Source organism: Pseudophryne corroboree, chromosome 5 (genome assembly GCF_028390025.1).
Source record: "Pseudophryne corroboree isolate aPseCor3 chromosome 5, aPseCor3.hap2, whole genome shotgun sequence".
Lineage (NCBI taxonomy): Eukaryota > Metazoa > Chordata > Amphibia > Anura > Myobatrachidae > Pseudophryne > Pseudophryne corroboree.
In genome coordinates this window covers 626607443-626626713 of record NC_086448.1, presented here as the reverse complement: position 1 = coordinate 626626713, position 19271 = coordinate 626607443, and the positions used below count along the sequence as shown (strand labels likewise).

Here is a 19271-nt window from a genome sequence, read left to right as displayed (position 1 = left end):
TCCGCTGCTGGGACCTCGGCGTCGGTATGCTGACCGGCACTCTCCTGACCGCCAGTCATGCATACCACACCCAACAGAAGACAGCCAGAAGTGTTAATGCACACTGGTTGGCTATGGAGAGTGGTCATCCATCACAAACAGAGTTGATAAACACAATACTGGACAAGAGCAATAGATGGGTCACATCAGATTTCTCAGTTGCCTGCTATCAACTACAGTGGAGCACTTTACTACATCCCTGCCACTCCCAACCTGCACTGGCTGGAACAATTTGCATTACAAACTATTACTCCATCCACACAGAATACAATGACATTAGTGATGTTTGTACAGGCCGGTCGGAAAGAGGAGAAAGATAAAAGCTGAAGTGTAGTGTTAGAAATTACGTGCATATCACTCATACCCTACAGCACGTGGCCAGACAGGAGCCCATCCGAACATACAAACACAGGTTTTATATAAAGTTAAGTTAAAATTATACGAAAGTTTAAGAGATTACTATAAATACAATGAAAAGATGTCTAATAAAACAAGGTGTGACATTTAGAGCTGTAAATATGCAGTGACCGATCTACCCTTACAGGTCCCACTAGCACATCATTCTCTATTCTTTGCTGTCACTAGTGAAGAAAGCCTGTTTACACCTATGGTCCTAATGGTTTTTGTGAACTGTCTTTTTGCACTGTAATTACCTTAATGTTATTGATTCATTCTGTTTGTCCCTTCATGTCACACTCTTCTTCCTTTGCGCACTTAATTTCATTACTCACTCTGTCGTCTTTTTTTCCAATATCGGTTCGGTCTCTGCTATTCCTAACAATGCAGCTCTCCCTCATTCCTTTCCTAATAACTGCAATCTCCCACTTATTTTTGTTCTCAAATGTGAGGTTTCACTCTCCCTTCCCTTGTGCAATATTTTTCACATACCCTTCCTTGCCATCCTAATGTTGTTATCTACCTGAAACCAGCCGCTGGTGATGGCTGCAGGATTTAGGAATCTATTTACTAAGCCTTGAATAGAGATAAAGTGGACGGAGATGAAGTACCAGCCAATCCGCTCCTAACTGTCATTTTTCACTATGCCATTGTCCAGCATGAGATGTATTCTAATTAATCAATGGGAAGGAGGATAATTCTAATAAAAATATTACATCAGTATTCAGTGGCTAGCAGGACCTTTACTCCCAAAAGTGACAATAGTACAATTGAACATATTTTCTCTTCACCAACAAAAGAACAACTAAAAATAAAATTAAAAAATCAAACTTGAAAATTGTTGTTTTTATTTTACATACTGATCTCCTGTTGTTCCATCAGGCATCATATGTAACCTAAAACTGTATTAAATGTATGAACCAAGATTCTCCCATTAGGTATGTACTGTATATCACAATTTTTTTTAAATAAATGCAATAATTAGTGTTTTAATCCTTTACTATACAAATGATATTACATAGTTGTTATTTAGTTGTGGAACCACAATGGATGACAGCCAGACTGCCAAACACTGGTTTCCTTTTACCAAGTACACAGTTCCAGTTAAATTGGCTTGAAAAGATTTATAAAAAGATACAATTCCATGGTTTCTATATAAAGCCCTTAAAAAAAAAAATATAGCCTCACCTCATTAAAGAAATTGCAGGTAATAAAGTGGAATGATGGCACTGCCATGAAGAAATAAAATAAAAAGATAACAGTTTGGGTACAGTAAACATAATACATGATCAAATACCTTAAGGTTAAAGGGAATCTCAATCCTTTACAAGTTACAATATCAAGGCTATTATGGGATATACAAGTTAGAATTTCACGTTTTATTGTTAGATAAGCATATTAATGAAAAAACAAATAAAACAAAAAGTTCATTTATTGCCAGATATGTGTCAGCTGCAATAGTGAAATTTTGCACGAGCATATTTGGCCGGCCAGCGAAACTGGGAACCTTATGCTCCAACCACAGTTAGGTAAACCAAATCTGCATACAGTCATTCAAAACATTCACATTTTGTCTCCAGACACCCCACACTAATGCAAGTTATAATCAAAGAAAAGCCAAAAGTGCTATCGCTGATGTCCCTGAACTATAGATAATCCCCAAATTGTGGAAGGACTTTAATATTCAGATACCGGATTAGAGAAACTGGATTTTGCCTTTAAATATTGTATAATATATATTTTTTTTTTCCAGGTAAAGTTCCCAAATATAACAGTATAAAATGCAGGACAGGATTGCATACAAATGATTATCTCCCCTTCAAATAATCTATACAGGCTTTTGATTTACCATGTGAATAATGGATTGCAAAAAGGACATTGAAGGGAAAAATCACATTTGGGGTAGGCTGTAGAAGCTTTCCTCAATTTGCCACCATTACGTTTTGTCAGCAGTTGTCGCTTGTTCAGTGCAGATTGAAAGGTTCTGGAGGCAACACCTATACTGCAAGGAGCTAGAATAAGGTGCTGAAGTCCCTTAAGGATGGCGGTGATTGCATGGCAATACCATAAAGAAACATTAAGGGGCACCCCAGGGTGCCTAGGGAACCACTGTACCAACGTACATTTTCCCACAGTTGTCCTTTTGTAGTCTGAAATTCTTTTTTTGCTCTTAAAACCCATGATAACCTGTAGATCTAATGATGGGGAAAGCAAAATCTCCCAAACCCAATACAGTAGCTTACCCTTTTCTCACTCATGGGCCCGAAACCTGTATGTGGGCATCTATTGTCATACTGTGGGTCACCGAGATTGGTTAGGTTGGATAGACTTATAAACAAGAAGACAAAAAGCTTTTATTGAAGAGGAATGAAATGTTTGGTCCGGTGAGAAGCCCATTTTGTGATCCTGAAATGTTTACTTGCAAAAATAACATGATTGTTCTTGTAATGGCTTTCCTAACCATCCACACAAACATAACCCTTTCTTTGGGACCTGCTCTGAATCACATGATTTGTCCATTTACAATACTTTCAAAGTGGTTTTGTGCAACTGTACTGCGGATTTCCAGTTCGCCATCAGCATGCAGAGGGATCATTGACTCTTCTTTTTCCCTTAGAACCAGGTATACTTTTGGCAGATTTGTGCATTTGACTTGAGTCTTTAATCTTATAGATTGTCTCCAGGTTGGTACTGTGGCTCTGTTGCAGTAAAGTAGTCTTCTAAAAATGACTGTATATACTCAAAGGTAGGTCTTTCATCTGGGTCCTTCTTCCAGCACAGCTTCATTAACTCGTGCAGGGACTCCGGGCATCCTTGCGGACAGGGCATTCTATACCCGCGTTCCACCTGTTCCAGAACCTCCCTGTTCACCATCCCTAAAGAAAGGATTTCACAATCAAAATCAAAAAATCATTGCTAGCATGCCATTTGTAGAGTTCACGATGTTTAGCACATTAAGAGGGAGATGTACTAAGCCAGTGGTTCCCAAACCTTCTAGAATCAAGACCTAGAGTATCACCATTTTTTTTCATGGCACCCCTAGGATAAAAGATTTTTATTGATAAATTTATTAAAAAAGTAAATCTGTTATCCTTAGCGTTAGTTATGTGTTGGTGTACAACTGTGCTTCTGATCGTCTGCATGTTGTATGATTGGCAGCCACTAGCACTGGTTTTGCCTATCATTTTGGCCATAAATTATTTGACATGGTCCTGGTCCACCAACCCGAGGCACCCCTGCAAGAACCTCGGGGCACCCCAGGGGGCCTAGGGAACCACTGTACTAAGCATTGAAAAGTGATAAATGTCACGGTGATAAAGTACCAGCCAACCAGCTCCTGTTATTTTTCAAACACAGCCTGCGACATGGCAGTTAGCTGATTGGCTGGTATTTTATCACCTTAAAATGTATCACTTTTCAAGGCTTAGTACATCTCTGCCTAAGTGATTTATAAGAAATGTAAATTTACTGCAATATTAAAGGCTTTCTACAGCATTAAGACTTCTGTAAAGTAAATGAGCACAGCCTTCCTGCATAGATAGAATTCTGTAAATGAGTAACTCAACATAATCTGATCATTGAGCTTTTCTCAGGAATTTTTACCAAACATCTCCCCAATACAAATAACTTATGGGATGTGAAGGTAAATACATAGCAGTAAAGATATCCCCTTCAACAAAATAAAAGGTAAAGCTGGTGTAGAATAACGAGCTCTTGCATACAGTACCTGGATATGGCACTCTTCCTTTGGTAACGAGCTCTGTCAGGAGAATTCCAAACGACCAGACATCAGACTTAATAGTAAATCGGCCATATAAGGCAGCCTCGGGAGCTGTCCATTTGATGGGAAATTTTGCTCCTACATTACAAAAGAAAGCCTATTTTAGTTAAAGTGTTTCCAGGGGCACTTGTCCGATTTGTGCCTAAATGTATGCATATCCATAGTTATCATGGTGCCACCCGCAATCAGGATGACAGAATGGACATGTGCACATGAAAGGGTGGCATAAAGAACATTTGCTACTGATAATTTTTAATGATATTTAGTTACGGTTACAGTCGTTGATATCTTAATTGTTCAGCATTTCAAGCAACAAGCATGACTGGCCACAGGATGTCGAGTGAAGGAAACAGAAGATGGAGGGTTAAAGCCCCTCACGCAAAAAAAAAAAAACGATCTGTATTAAACATGTAAAAATTCCTGAACACAACTCCATTTACACATAACGTGTACAGTATAGGGTAAAGATTGCAGACCAAAATAGGATTCACGTTTATACCTTAAAAAAAGAGCTAAGACTTTACGTCCAGTAATTTACTTTTTTCGATTTTGTTAATTCCCAACACAAACCACTGTACCCAACAATACAGTATACCTTCAAAATAAGTACGTGCTTGCCAGCAAATCAATGTTTTTTAAAAAAACTTATGCACACCATACCTTGTCTTGCTGTGTACTCATTATCTTCTATCAATCTGGCCAGGCCAAAGTCGGCAATTTTACAAACAAGATTGTCCCCTACAAGGATATTAGCAGCACGGAGATCTCTATGAATATAGTTCATCCTTTCAATATAGGCCATTCCATCTGCAATCTGGGTAACAGACAGAGACACATTAACCTACTGTATAACGGAGACTGAACAGACTGCAGATTCAGCTTGCCCGACATGTTATGATTACCTGTGCAGCCATGTCAACCAGTTGCGGCAACTTCAAATACTTTCCATCTCCTTCTTTCAGGAAGTCCAACAGACTACCTGTGTTATAATAGAAGATAAACTGAAATAGTAAGCACACAGCATTGGCTCTAACATATGCAATATAATTCAATATTTTTAGACTGATAAAGACATTTTTTGGGGGGTTTCAACAGCTTTACAAACCATCTCTCTGTACTTCGGGGCGGATTCAGACTTGTACGCTAATGCAATTGCAGTTGCAGTTTTTTAGGCTACGGAGCTGTTAATGTTAGCAAGTGAAGCTGCCGCCCAGTAATGAAAAGAGACGCCCACTGGAGCCATCACAAACCCATTCGCAATTGTGTACACATTCGTAGCCTATATGCAACAACGGGAAACATTGACTGCTCAAGTAGGTCTGTGGCTACACAGAGTGGTCGTGGCAGTAGCGATGCAGGTGCCATGTTTCATTGCGTACATGTTCGCAGCTGACGTCAGATACATGCCTGGAAATGGCCATGATACGCCAGTGTTTTTGCTGACACTCTCCATTACCTCCCCCAAACGGTCACTTCCTGTCAATCACTCAGCAAAGAGAATCCTCACTGTGAGCGTAATTACAAAGGAACCTTTACACATGCGCAGTGCGATCACAGATCGTGCACAGTCTGCTGATAATCACTCAATTGCAAAAGCATCGGCATAGCGTATCTCTCTGATTTAGGCCCTTTTCCCTTTACCTATTTTTATTATGTTGCATACAAAAAAATCTCTCTGCAGTTGCTGGAATCAATCATTTGTTTTTCCTATTGTGGATAACTGTTTTTATATTTTCATTTTCTCTTTAATATAAGGTTTTGTGTCATGCTGTGGCCCAGAGCTTTACCATTTATTTTTTAAATAAGAATTTACTTACCGATAATTCTATTTCTCGGAGTCCGTAGTGGATGCTGGGGTTCCTGAAAGGACCATGGGGAATAGCGGCTCCGCAGGAGACAGGGCACAAAAGTAAAGCTTTTACAGGTCAGGTGGTGTGTACTGGCTCCTCCCCCTATGACCCTCCTCCAGACTCCAGTTAGGTACTGTGCCCGGACGAGCGTACACAATAAGGGAGGATTTTGAATCCCGGGTAAGACTCATACCAGCCACACCAATCACACCGTACAACTTGTGATCTAAACCCAGTTAACAGTATGATAACAGAGGAGCCTCTGAAAGATGGCTTCCTAAACAATAACCCGAATTAGTTAACAATAACTATGTACAAGTATTGCAGATAATCCGCACTTGGGATGGGCGCCCAGCATCCACTACGGACTCCGAGAAATAGAATTATCGGTAAGTAAATTCTTATTTTCTCTATCGTCCTAAGTGGATGCTGGGGTTCCTGAAAGGACCATGGGGATTATACCAAAGCTCCCAAACGGGCGGGAGAGTGCGGATGACTCTGCAGCACCGAATGAGAGAACTCCAGGTCCTCCTTTTCCAGGGTATCAAATTTGTAAAAATTTACAAACGTGTTCTCCCCTGACCACGTAGCTGCTCGGCAGAGTTGTAATGCCGAGACCCCTCGGGCAGCCGCCCAAGATGAGCCCACCTTCCCTGCGGAATGGGCCTTAACAGATTTAGGCTGTGGCAGGCCTGCCACAGAATGTACAAGTTGAATTTTGTTACAAATCCAACGAGCAATCGACTGCTTAGAAGCAGGTGCACCCAACTTGTTGGGTGCATACAGTATAAACAGCGAGTCAGATTTTCTGACTCCAGCCGTCCTTTAAATGTATATTTTTAAGGCTCTGACAACGTCCAACAACTTGGAGTCCTTCAAGTCGTCTGTAGCCGCAGGCACTACAATAGGCTGGTTCAGGTGAAACGCTGATACCACCTTAGGGAGAAAATGCGGACGCGTCCGCAGCTCTGCCCTATGTCGAATGGAAAATTAAATAAGGGCTTTTATAAAACAAAGCCGCCAGTTCAGATACTCTCCCGGCCGAAGCCAGGGCCAGTAACAGAGACACTTTCCATGTGAGATATTTCAAATCCACATTCTTTAGTGGTTCAAACCAATTGGATTTGAGGAAATCTAAAACTACATTTAGATCCCACGGTGCCACCTTAGGCACCACAGGAGGCTGTATATGCAGTACTCCTTTGATAAAAATCTGGACCTCAGGGACTGAGGCCAATTCTTTTTGGAAGAATATTGATAGGGCCGAAATTTGAACCTTAATAGATCCCAATTTGAGACCCATAGACAATCCTGATTGCAGGAAATGTAGGAAAACGACCCAGTTGAAATTCCTCCATCGGAGCACTCCGCTGCTCGCACCACGCAACATATTTTCGCCAAATACGGCGATAATGCTTCGCGGTGACTTCCTTCCTTGCCTTTATCAAGGTAGGAATGACTTCTTCTGGAATGCCTTTTCCTTTTAGGATCTGGCATTCAAACGCCATGCCGTCAAACGCAGCCGCGGTAAGTCTTGAAAAAGACAAGGACCCTGCTGAAGCAGGTCCCTTCTCAGAAGTAGAGGCCACGGATCGTCCGTGACCATCTCTTGAAGTTCCGGGTACCAAGTCCTTCTTGGCCAATCCGGAGCCACTAGTCTTACTCCTCTTTGCCGTATAATCCTCAATACCTTTGGTATGAGAGGCAGAGGAGGAAACACATATACCGACTGGTACACCCAAGGTGTTACCAGCGCGTCCACAGCTATTGCCTGCGGATCTCTTGACCTGGCGCAATACCTGTCCAGTGTTTTGTTGAGGCGAGACGCCATCATGTCCACCATTGGTTTTACCCAACGGTTTAATAGCATGTGGGAAACTTCTGGATGAAGTCCCCACTCTCCCGGGTGAAGGTCGTGTCTGCTGAGGAAGTCTGCTTCCCAGTTGTCCACGCCCGGGATGAATACTGCTGACAGTGCTATCACGTGATTCTCCGCCCAGCGAAGGATCCTGGCAGCTTCTGCCATTGCCCTCCTGCTTCTTGTGCCGCCCTGTCTGTTTACATGGGCGACTGCCGTGATGTTGTCCGACTGGATCAACACCGGTCTTCCTTGAAGCAGAGGTTCCGCCTGGCTTAGAGCATTGTAGATTGCTCTTAGTTCCAGAATGCTTATGTGAAGAGACTTTTTCAGGCTCGACCACACTCCCTGGAAATTTCTTCCCTGTGTGACTGCTCCCCAGCCTCTCAGGCTGGCATCCGTGGTCACCAGGATCCAATCCTGCATGCCGAATCTGCGGCCCTCCAATAGATGAGCCTCCTGCAACCACCACAGAAGGGATACCCTTGTCCTCGGCGACAGGGTTATCCGCAGGTGCATCTGAAGATGCGACCCTGACCATTTGTCCAACAGATCCCTTTGCATGGAATCTGCCGAAAGGGATTGCTTCGTAAGAAGCTACCATTTTTTCCCAGGACTCTTGTGCATTGATGTACAGACACCTTTCCTGGTTTTAGGAGGTTCCTGACCAGGTCAGATAACTCCTTGGCTTTTTCTTCGGGAAGAAAAACCTTTTTCTGAACTGTGTCCAGAATCATCCCCAGGAACAGCAGACGAGTTGTCGGCATTAATTGGGATTTTGGAATATTCAGAATCCATCCGTGCTGCTTTAGCACCTCTTGAGATAGTGCTAAACCCATCTCTAGCTGTTCTCTGGACCTTGCCCTTATTAGGAGATCGTCCAAGTATGGGATAAGTAATACGCCTTTTCTTCGAAGAAGAAATATTATCTCGGCCATTACCTTTGTAAAGACCCGAGGTGCCGTGGACAAACCAAACGGCAGCGTCTGAAACTGATAGTGACAGTTTTGTACAACGAACCTGAGGTACCCCTGGTGTGAGGGGTAATTGGAACGTGGAGATACGCATCCTTGATGTCCAAGGATACCATAAAGTCCCCTTCTTCCAGGTTCGCTATCACTGCTCTGAGTGACTCCATCTTGAACTTGAACTTCTTTATGTACAGGTTCAAGGACTTCAGATTTAGAATAGGCCTTACCGAGCCATCCGGCTTCGGTACCACAAAAAGAGTGGAATAATACCCCTTCCCTTGTTGTAGAAGAGGTACCTTGACTATCACCTGCTGAGAATACAGCTTGTGAATGGCTTCCAAAACCGTCTCCCTTTCTGAGGGGGACGTTGGTAAAGCAGACTTCAGGAAACGGCGAGGTGGCTCTGTCTCTAATTTCAACCTGTACCCCTGAGATATTATCTGCAGGATCCAGGGATTTACCTGCGAGTGAGCCCACTGCGCGCTGTAATTCTTGAGACGACCGCCTACCGCCCCCGAGTCCGCTTGCGAAGCCCCAGCGTCATGCTGAGGCTTTTGTAGAAGCCGGGGAGGGCTTCTGTTCCTGGGAAGGAGCTGCCTGTTGCTGTCTCTTCCCTCGTCCTCTGCCTCATGGCAGATATGAATAGCCCTTTGCTCTCTTATTTTTAAAGGAACGAAAGGGCTGCGGTTGAAAGGTCGGTGCCTTTTTCTGTTGGGGAGTGACTTGAGGTAGAAAGGTGGATTTCCCGGCCGTAGCCGTGGCCACCAAATCCGATAGACCGACCCCAAATAACTCCTCTACGCATCGCCTGTCCACTGTCGTGTCCATAAAGCTCTTCTGGTCGAAATGGACATAACACTTACCCGTGATGCCAGTGTGCAGATATCTCTCTGTGCATCACGCATATAAAGAAATGCATCCTTTATTTGTTCTAACGACATTAAAATATTGTCCCTGTCCAGGGTATCAATATTTTCGATCAGGGACTCTGACCAAACTACCCCAGCACTGCACATCCAGGCAGTCGCAATAGCTGGTCGTAGTATAACACCTGCATGTGTGTATATACCTTTTTGGATATTTTCCATCCTCCTATCTGATGGATCTTTAAGTGCGGCCGTCTCAGGAGAGGGTAACGCCACTTGTTTTGATAAGCGTGTTAGCGCTTTGTCCACCCTAGGAGGTGTTTCCCAGCGCTCCCTAACCTCTGGCGGGAAAGGGTATAAAGCCAATAACTTCTTTGAAATTAGCAGTTTTTTATCGGGGCACCCCACGCTTCATCACACACGTCATTTAATTCTTCTGATTCGGTAAAAACTACTGGTAGTTTTTCACACCCCACATAATACCCTGTTTAGTGGTACCTGTAGTATCAGCTAAATGTAACATCTCCTTTATTGCCAAAATAATCATATAACGTGTGGCCCTACTGGAAAATACGGTTGATTCGTCACCTTCACCACCGGAATCAGTGCCTGTGTCTGGGTCTGTGTCGACCGACTGAGGCAAGGGGCGTTTTACAGCCCCTGACGGTGTTTGAGGCGCCTGGACAGGCACTAATTGAGTGTCCGGCCGCCTCATGTCGGCAAACGACTGCTTAAGCGAGTTGACGCTATCCCGTAATTCCACAAATAAAGGCATCCATTCTGGTGTCGACCCCCTAGGAGGTGACATCCTCATATTTGGCAATTGCTCCGCCTCCACACCAATAACGTCCTCATACATGTCGACACACACGTACCGACACACAGCAGACACACAGGGAATGCTCTATACGAAGACAGGACCCACTAGCCCTTTGGGGAGACAGAGGGAGAGTCTGCCAGCACACACCAAAAAGCGCTATATATGACAGGGATAGCCTTATGATTAAGTGCTCCCTTATAGCTGCTTTTATATTAATATATTGCCATTTATTTTGCCCCCCCTCTCTGTTATACCCTGTTTCTGTAGTGCAGTGCAGGGGAGAGACCTGGGAGCCTTCCTGACCAGCGGAGCTGTGACAGAAAATGGCGCCGTGTGCTGAGGAGATAGGCCCCGCCCCTTTTTCGGCGGGCTCGTCTCCCGCTATTTAGTACATTTAGGCAGGGGTAAATATCTCCATATAGCCTCTGGGGCTATATGTGAGGTATTTTTAGCCTTTTTAAAGGTTTTCATTTGCCTCCCAGGGCGCCCCCCCCCAGCGCCCTGCACCCTCAGTGACTGCCGTGTGAAGTGTGCTGAGAGGAAAATGGCGCACAGCTGCAGTGCTGTGCGCTACCTTAAGAAGACTGCAGGAGTCTTCAGCCGCCGATTCTGGACCTCTTCTTGCTTCAGCATCTGTGAGGGGGCCGGCGGCGTGGCTCCGGTGACCATCCAGGCTGTACCTGTGATCGTCCCTCTGGAGCTTCATGTCCAGTAGCCAAGAAGCCAATCCATCCTGCACGCAGGTGAGTTCACTTCTTCTCCCCTCTGTCCCTCGTTGCAGTGATCCTGTTGCCAGCAGGAATCACTGTAAAATAAAAAACCTAAGCTAAACTCTCTAAGCAGCTCTTTATGAGAGCCACCTAGAATTGCACCCTTCTCGGCCGGGCACAAAAATCTAACTGCAGTCTGGAGGAGGGTCATAGGGGGAGGAGCCAGTACACACCACCTGACCTGTAAAAGCTTTACTTTTGTGCCCTGTCTCCTGCGGAGCCGCTATTCCCCATGGTCCTTTCAGGAACCCCAGCATCCACTTAGGACGATAGAGAAAAACCATTGTGCATATGTTTTACGTTATTATTTAAATTGATGCCTACCGCTGTTTAATAGTCTCCCCTTAAAATAAAAAAAACACCCAAGATATTAATTGGGGGCAATCTAGCCACTGGCTCTCAGGGGCAGATTTATTAAGCCTGGTGAAGTGATAAAGTGGAAGGTGATAAAGTACCAGCCACTCAGCTAACTAGCATGTCACAGGCTGGGTTTGAAAAATGACAGTTAGGAGCTGACTGGCTGGTGCTTTATCACCTTCCACTTTATCACTTCACCAGGCTTACTAAATCTGCCCCTCAATTCCCTTAGTAAACTGTTTAGAGCTGTCTGAGAGGTGTGATGTAACCATAGCATCTTCGCAAGGACCACAGTGGCTTGTGTCTTCTCGAAAACTCTGAGGCAGTGAGCACCAAAATGATGAAGGGGGAAGTCATCTTTTTCTGTAGAATATATGGTGGCACAGATTTGGCACTGATGTCTCACAGTGGGGCAGATGTATTAACCTGGAGAAGGCATAAGAAAGTGATAAACCAGTAATCAGTGCAAGGTGATAAACGCACCAGCCAATCAGCTCCAATATGCAAATTAACAGTTAGGAACTGATTGGCTGGTGCATTTATCACCTTGTACTGAACACTGGTTTATCACTTCCTTATGCCTTCTCCAGGTTAATACATCTGCCTCAGTGTGCTGAAGCCTTGAGTTCAATGGGACATGGTATATCACTTAACGCAGACTAAAATTGGACCTGGTGAATTTAGGAAATTGTTCCATTCAGACAAGGATGCCGGGGCGGATATGCCTCAAAGTTATGTGATTGTGCTAAACCTGCTAGTGCTACTTGTATATAAAGATCATAAAGTATTCTAATAGTCTATTGTTACTATGAAAACACTTATAAAAGGATTCAGTAGAATACTGGAGGTTTACTATGATTTGAGATTGACCAAATCTTTACAACAAAGCCAACAGAATCCAAATTAAACTTTCCCTTTTATTATTCTTGATCTGTACACCCCCTCTCTTCCTTTCTAACAAAAAATTAAAATGAGGGTTTCTGATTTGGACGAACCCTAAATTATGGATATGATGCAGCAACCATTTTCTAAGCACACTACAAAAAAAAAGTGTTCTAATAAAACTTGCTGCTTTATGGTCAGCCAAATAAACCACATGCAACACATCCAGGCCGTAACCAAAATCCAAGCAAGTGGGACAAGATCCAGATTTGACTTGAACAAAATCACAGCTGAGGCCAACCTTTTGACATGAACTCTGTAACGATGTAGATCGGCTCTTCAGAGACCACAGCGTAAAGGGGGACTAACTTGTCATGCCTGAGTTTTTTCATTATCTGTGCTTCTTGCAGGAAAGCTTCAGGCATCATTGTTCCAGGCTTTAGTGTTTTGATTGCTACCTTTGTTGTTCCATTCCAAGTTCCTAGAAAAAGAAAATGCAGAAGAGGAAAGAATATAAGATATCTACTGGATATCTAAAGCATATTGTGGAACCTGGCCAAAGACTAATGTACGCACTTACATCATTGTATGAGGTATATGTTACAAGGACATGTCCACTACCCCTAAGTCCTGCCTATCTTACCTCCTTCTATGTGTGGCAATTAAGGAGCTGGTATCCCCCAGTAACTGAAGCCCTGTGTACAGTGTGAGATGGAAGCAAGCGGTCCATTGTTCAAAAGTTGTTATGTTCTATAAAGTCACCATTAAAACAATGTCAAAAAACCTACTTGATCAGCTTGTATTCTACAGGCCAAGATTCTATTATTCAATTAACACATGTGTTTTTGTTGAATAGGTTCATCTTTGATAAATGTAGACTGCACGGATTACAAGGGCTCAAAATACAACATTAAAACATATTTGACTGTGCCAAGTCCAAAAAGATGGAGATTTTATATTAGCGATTGTCAAGTATTTTTTTGCTTGATGCCAAGATGAAGAAAAAAATAAGATTTTACTTACCGGTAAATCTATTTCTCGTAGTCCGTAGTGGATGCTGGGGACTCCGTAAGGACCATGGGGAATAGACGGGCTCCGCAGGAGACATGGGAACTTTAAGAAAGAATTTAGATTCTGGTGTGCTCTGGCTCCTCCCTCTATGTCCCTCCTCCAGACCTAAGTTAGAGAAACTGTGCCCGGAAGAGCTGACAGTACAAGGAAAGGATTTTGGAAATCCAGGGCAAGACTCATACCAGCCACACCAATCACACCGTATAACTTGTGATAAACTTACCCAGTCAACAGTATGAACAACAACAGAGCATCAGTTCAACCCTGATGCAACAATAACATAGCCCTTATTGCAGCAATAACTATATACAAATATTGCAGAAGAAGTCCGCACTTGGGACGGGCGCCCAGCATCCACTACGGACTACGAGAAATAGATTTACCGGTAAGTAAAATCTTATTTTCTCTAATGTCCTAGTGGATGCTGGGGACTCCGTAAGGACAATGGGGATTATACCAAAGCTCCCAAACGGGCGGGAGAGTGCGGATGACTCTGCAGCACCGAATGAGCAAACACAAGGTCCTCCTCAGCCAGGGTATCAAACTTGTAGAACTTTGCCGAGACCCCTCGGGCAGCCGCCCAAGAAGAGCCCACCTTCCTAGTGGAATGGGCCTTAACTGATTTTGGCAGCGGCAATCCAGCCGCAGAATGAGCCTACAGATCCAGCGAGCAATAGTTTTCTTTGAAGCAGGAGCACCAAGCTTGTTGGAAGCATACAGGATAAACAAAGATTCTGTTTTCCTGACCCTAGCCGTTCTGGCTACATAATCCTTCAAAGCCCTGACCACATCAAGTAACTCGGAATCCTCCAAGTCAGTAGTAGCCACAGGCACCACAATAGGTTGGTTTATATGAAAGGATGAAACCACTTTTGGCAGAAATTGTGGACGGGTCCGCAATTCTGCCCAAAGTCACTCCTGACTGTAGGAAGTGAAGGAAACGGCCCAGCTGGAATTCCTCCGTAGGGGCATTCCTGGCCTCACACCAAGCAACATATTTTCGCCATATACGGTGATAATGTTGAGCTGTCACGTCCTTCCTAGCCTTTATCAGCGTAGGAATGACCTCATCTGGAATGCCTTTTTCCGCTAGGATCCGGCGTTCAACCGACATGCCGTCAAACGCCGCCGCCGTAAGTCTTGGAACAGACAGGGCCCTTGTTGCAACAAGTCCTGTCTTAGAGGAAGAGGCCACGGTTCCTCTGTGAGCATTTCTTGCAGATCTGGATACCAAGTCCTTCTTGGCCAATCCGGAACAATGAGTATTGTTCTCACTCCTCTTTTTCTTATGGGTATGAGAGGAAAAGGAGAAAATACACAGACCGACTGGAACACCCACGGTGTCACCAGTGCGTCCACAGCTATCACCTGAGGGTCGCATGACCTGGCGCAATGCCTCTCTAGCTTTTTGTTGAGGCGGGATGCCATCATGTCCACCTGTGGCAGTTCCCACCGACTTGCAATCTGCGTGAAGACTTCTTGATGAAGTCCCCACTCTCCCGGGTGGAGGTCGTGCCTGCTGAGGAAGTCTGCTTCCCAGTTGTCCACTCCCGAGATGAACACTGCTGACAGTGCGCTTACGTGATTCTCCGCCCAGCGAAAAATTCTGGTGGCTTCTGACTGAATCAGAACCGGTTGGTCGCGAAGCAGGGTCTCCGCTTGACGTAGGGCGTTGTATACGGCCCTTAGTTCCAGGATGTTGATGTGAAGGCAAGTCTCCTGACTTGACCACAGACCTTGGAAATTTCTTCCCTGTGTGACTGCTCCCCACCCTCGGAGGCTTGCATCCGTGGTCACCAGGACCCAGTCCTGAATGCCGAATCTGTGGCCCTCGAGTAGGTGAGCACTCTGCAGCCACCACAGGAGAGACACCCTGGCCCTGGGGGATAGGGTGATTAACCGATGCATCTGAAGATGTGATCCGGACCACTTGTCCAGTAAGTCCCACTGAAAGGTCCTTGCATGGAACCTGCCGAAGGGAATGGCCTCGTATGATGCCACCATCCTTCCCAGGACTCGAGTGCAGTGATGCACTGACACCTGTTTTGGTTTTAATAGGTTCCTGACCAGTGTCATGAGCTCCTGAGCTCTCTCTATCGGGAGACTTTGGAATATTTAGAATCCAGCCGTGTTGCCGTTACACTTCCAGAGAAAGTGATACGCTGTTCAGCAACTGCTCTCCTGATCTCGCTTTTATGAGGAGATCGTCCAAGTACGGGATAATTGTGACACCTTGCTTCCGCAGGAGCACCATCATTTCCGCCATTACCTTGGTGAAGATTCTCGGGGCCGTGGAGAGACCAAACGGCAACGTCTGAAATTGGTAATGACAATCCTGTACCGCAAATCTGAGGTACGCCTGATGAGGTGGATAAATGGGGACATGAAGGTATGCATCCTTTATGTCCAGAGACACCATAAAATCTCCCCCTTTCAGGCTTGCGATGACCGCTCTTAGAGATTCCATCTTGAACTTGAACCTTTTCAGGTATATGTTCAGGGATTTTAAATTCAATATGGGTCTGACCGAACCGTCCGGTTTCGGGACTACAACATGGTCGAATAATAACCCCCTCCTTGTTGAAGGAGGGGAACCTTGACCACCACCTGTTGAAGATACAATTTGTGAATTGCAGTTAACACTATTTCCCTCTCGTGGGGGGAAGCCGGCAGGGCCGTCGGTGAGGGGGCATCTCCTCAAAGTCCAGCTTGTATCCCTGAGACACAATATCTATTGCCCAGGGATCCAACAGGGAGTGAACCCACTTGTGGCTGAAATTACGAAGACGTGCCCCCACCGGGCCTAGCTCCGCCTGTGGAGCCCCAGCGACATGCGGTGGATTTTGTAGAGGCCGGGGAGGACTTCTGTTCCTGGGAACTAGCTGTGTTGTGCAGCTTCTTTCTTCTGCCCCTGCCTCTGGCAAGAAAGGACGCACCTCGGACTTTCTTGTTTCTTTGTGATCGAAAGGCTGCATTTGATAATGTCGTGCTTTCCTAGGCTGTGCAGGAATATAAGGCAAAAGATCAGAATTACCAGCTATAGCTGTGGAGACCAGGTCCGAGATCCCTTCTCCACACAATCCTAAGCCTTCTATATGCCTCTTAAGTCGGCATCACCTGTCCATTGCATATTCTACAGGACACGTCAAGCAGAAATCGACATAGCGTTGACTCTAGAACCCAGTAGACTAATGTCTCTTTGGGCATGTTTATATATATATATATATATATATATATATATATATATATATATATATATATATATCTTAAGACAGCATCTTTAAAATATATATATATATATATATATACATACTAGGGTCTCAATCTCTGCTGATAAGGTACCTGTCCACGCTGCTACAGCACTATAAACCCATGCCGACACAATCGCCGGTCTGAGTACTGTACCAGAATGTGCACGCTATCTGCAGGATCCCTGAGGATAGCTGTTAAGTCAGGGCTACCTTTTGGGCAAACGTGACACCCTAGGGGAAGATTCCCATCGTATCCTGGCCCTAGTAGGGAAAGGATACTCCCTGAGAATTCTTTGTGGGAAGCTGCAGCTTCTTGTCTGGAGATTCCCGCTCTTTTTCTTCATGAGAGGAGGGAAATTTACCTCCGCTTTCTTCCCCTTAAACATGTGTACCCTTGTGTCAGGGACAGATGAGTCATCAGTGATATGCAAAACATCTTTATTACAATAATCATATATTGAATACTTTCCTGCCATTTTGGCTGTAACTTTGCATTATCGTTGTCGACACTGGAGTCAGACTCCGTGCCGATATCAGTGTCTATTATTTTGGATAGGGAGTATTGAGAGACTCTGAAGGTCTCTGCGACATAGGGACAGACATGGGTAGATTCCCTGTCTGTGCAATAAATTTACCTTAGCACTTAATTACACATATCCAAACAGGTGTCGGCGTTGTCGACGGAGACACCCCTCACACACACATTTGCTCCATCTCCTCCTTAGGGGAGCCTTTTACCTCAGACATGTCGACACACACGTACCGACACACCACACACTCAGGGAATGCTCATCTGAAGACAATTCCCCCACAAGGCCCTTTGGAGAGACAGAGAGAGAGTATGCCAGCACACACCCCAGCGCTATTAACCCAGGAATAACACAGTAACTTAATGTTAACCCAGTAGCTGCTGTTTATATTGATTTTTGCGCCTAATTATGTGCCCCCCCTCTCTTTTTACCCTCTTCTACCGTGTATCTGCAGGGGAGAGGCTGGGGAGCTTCCACTCAGCGGTGCTGTGGAGAAAAAACATGGCGCTGGTGAGTGCTGAGGAAGAAGCCCCGCCCCCTCGACGGCGGGATTCTGTCCCGCTTAAAAATACATTTTCTTGGCGGGGGCTCACACATATATACAGTGCCCAACTGTATATATGTTTACTTTTGCCAAAAGAGGTCCCAATTGCTGCCCAGGGCGCTCCCCCATGCGCCCTGCACCCTTACAGTGACCGGAGTATGTGAGGTGTGTGTGGCAGCAATGGCACACAGCTGCAGTGCTGTGCGCTACCTCAGTGAAGACCGGAGTCTTCTGCCGCCGATTTCGAAGTCTTCTTGCTTCTCATGCTCACCCGGCTTCTGTCTTCCGGCTCTGCGAGGGGGACGGCGGCGCGGCTCTGGGATCGGACGACGAGGGTGAGATCCTGTGTACGATCCCTCTGGAACTAATGGTGTCCAGTAGCCTAAGAAGCAGGACCTATCTTCAGAGAGTAGGGCTGCTTCTCTCCCCTCTGTCCCACGATGCAGGGAGTCTGTTGCCAGCAGAGCTCCCTGAAAATAAAAAACCTAACAAAATACTTTCTTACAGCAAGCTCAGGAGAGCTCACTGAACAGCACCCAGCTCGTCCGGGCACAGATTCAAACTGAGGTCTGGAGGAGGGACATAGAGGGAGGAGCCAGAGCACACCAGAATCTAAATTCTTTCTTAAAGTGCCCATGTCTCCTGCGGAGCCCGTCTATTCCCCATGGTCCTTACGGAGTCCCCAGCATCCACTAGGACGTTCGAGAAACAACCATTTTTGTTACTGTCTCACACTCAATACATATACTGTAACTACAAACGCCATTTGGGTAAACACTGGGAATAAAATGGTTGGATTACAATACTAAAATACTTACCCATCCATACTTCCCCAAAACAGCCTTGACCTAACTTCACTTCAAGTCTCAAAGATTCTCTTGGAATTTCCCATGCATCCTTTGCTAATCCCTGGGTTTGAGGTTTCACGGTGGGACAAACCGTTGTTAGTCTGTAGCACAAGCCGTCAGCATGTTCTAAAATATAAACAAAACAAAATAAGATCTAGGTGAGTATGCCATACAGCTTCCTATACTGAGCAGATGAGAGCTATACTCGGATGTGCCCTCATACACTGTTGCTGCAGTAACACGAAACAGCCCTTCTCGGTGTGCCAAGTCCTAAGAAATACTGTACTAGTTCATTTGCTATGCAACACTTTTACATCTGTGCGCGAATGAGTCTGAATCTGTATACATAGTACTATAATGCAGCGGACATGGCTTTACCAAGACCCATGTGCTTCTGTGACTTTGTACATATTTAACCCATGTGGATAAAGGCGCAG

At 45.0% G+C, this 19271-nt stretch overlaps 1 protein-coding gene across 1 annotated transcript in view; it reads right to left on the bottom strand.

The window, feature by feature from the left end:
* Nucleotides 1–1260: 1260 nt before the first annotated feature.
* Nucleotides 1261–19271, bottom strand: part of YES1 (YES proto-oncogene 1, Src family tyrosine kinase) — a 162721-nt gene continuing 144710 nt past the window's right edge. The window contains exons 7-12 of the mRNA XM_063923563.1: nucleotides 18805–18960; nucleotides 12892–13071; nucleotides 5119–5195; nucleotides 4877–5030; nucleotides 4163–4294; nucleotides 1261–3311 (exon numbers count right to left, since the gene is read on the bottom strand). Of these exons, the coding sequence (XP_063779633.1) occupies nucleotides 3103–3311; nucleotides 4163–4294; nucleotides 4877–5030; nucleotides 5119–5195; nucleotides 12892–13071; nucleotides 18805–18960 (908 nt within the window). The 3' untranslated portion in view covers nucleotides 1261–3102. The remainder of the gene's footprint in view (nucleotides 3312–4162; nucleotides 4295–4876; nucleotides 5031–5118; nucleotides 5196–12891; nucleotides 13072–18804; nucleotides 18961–19271) is intronic.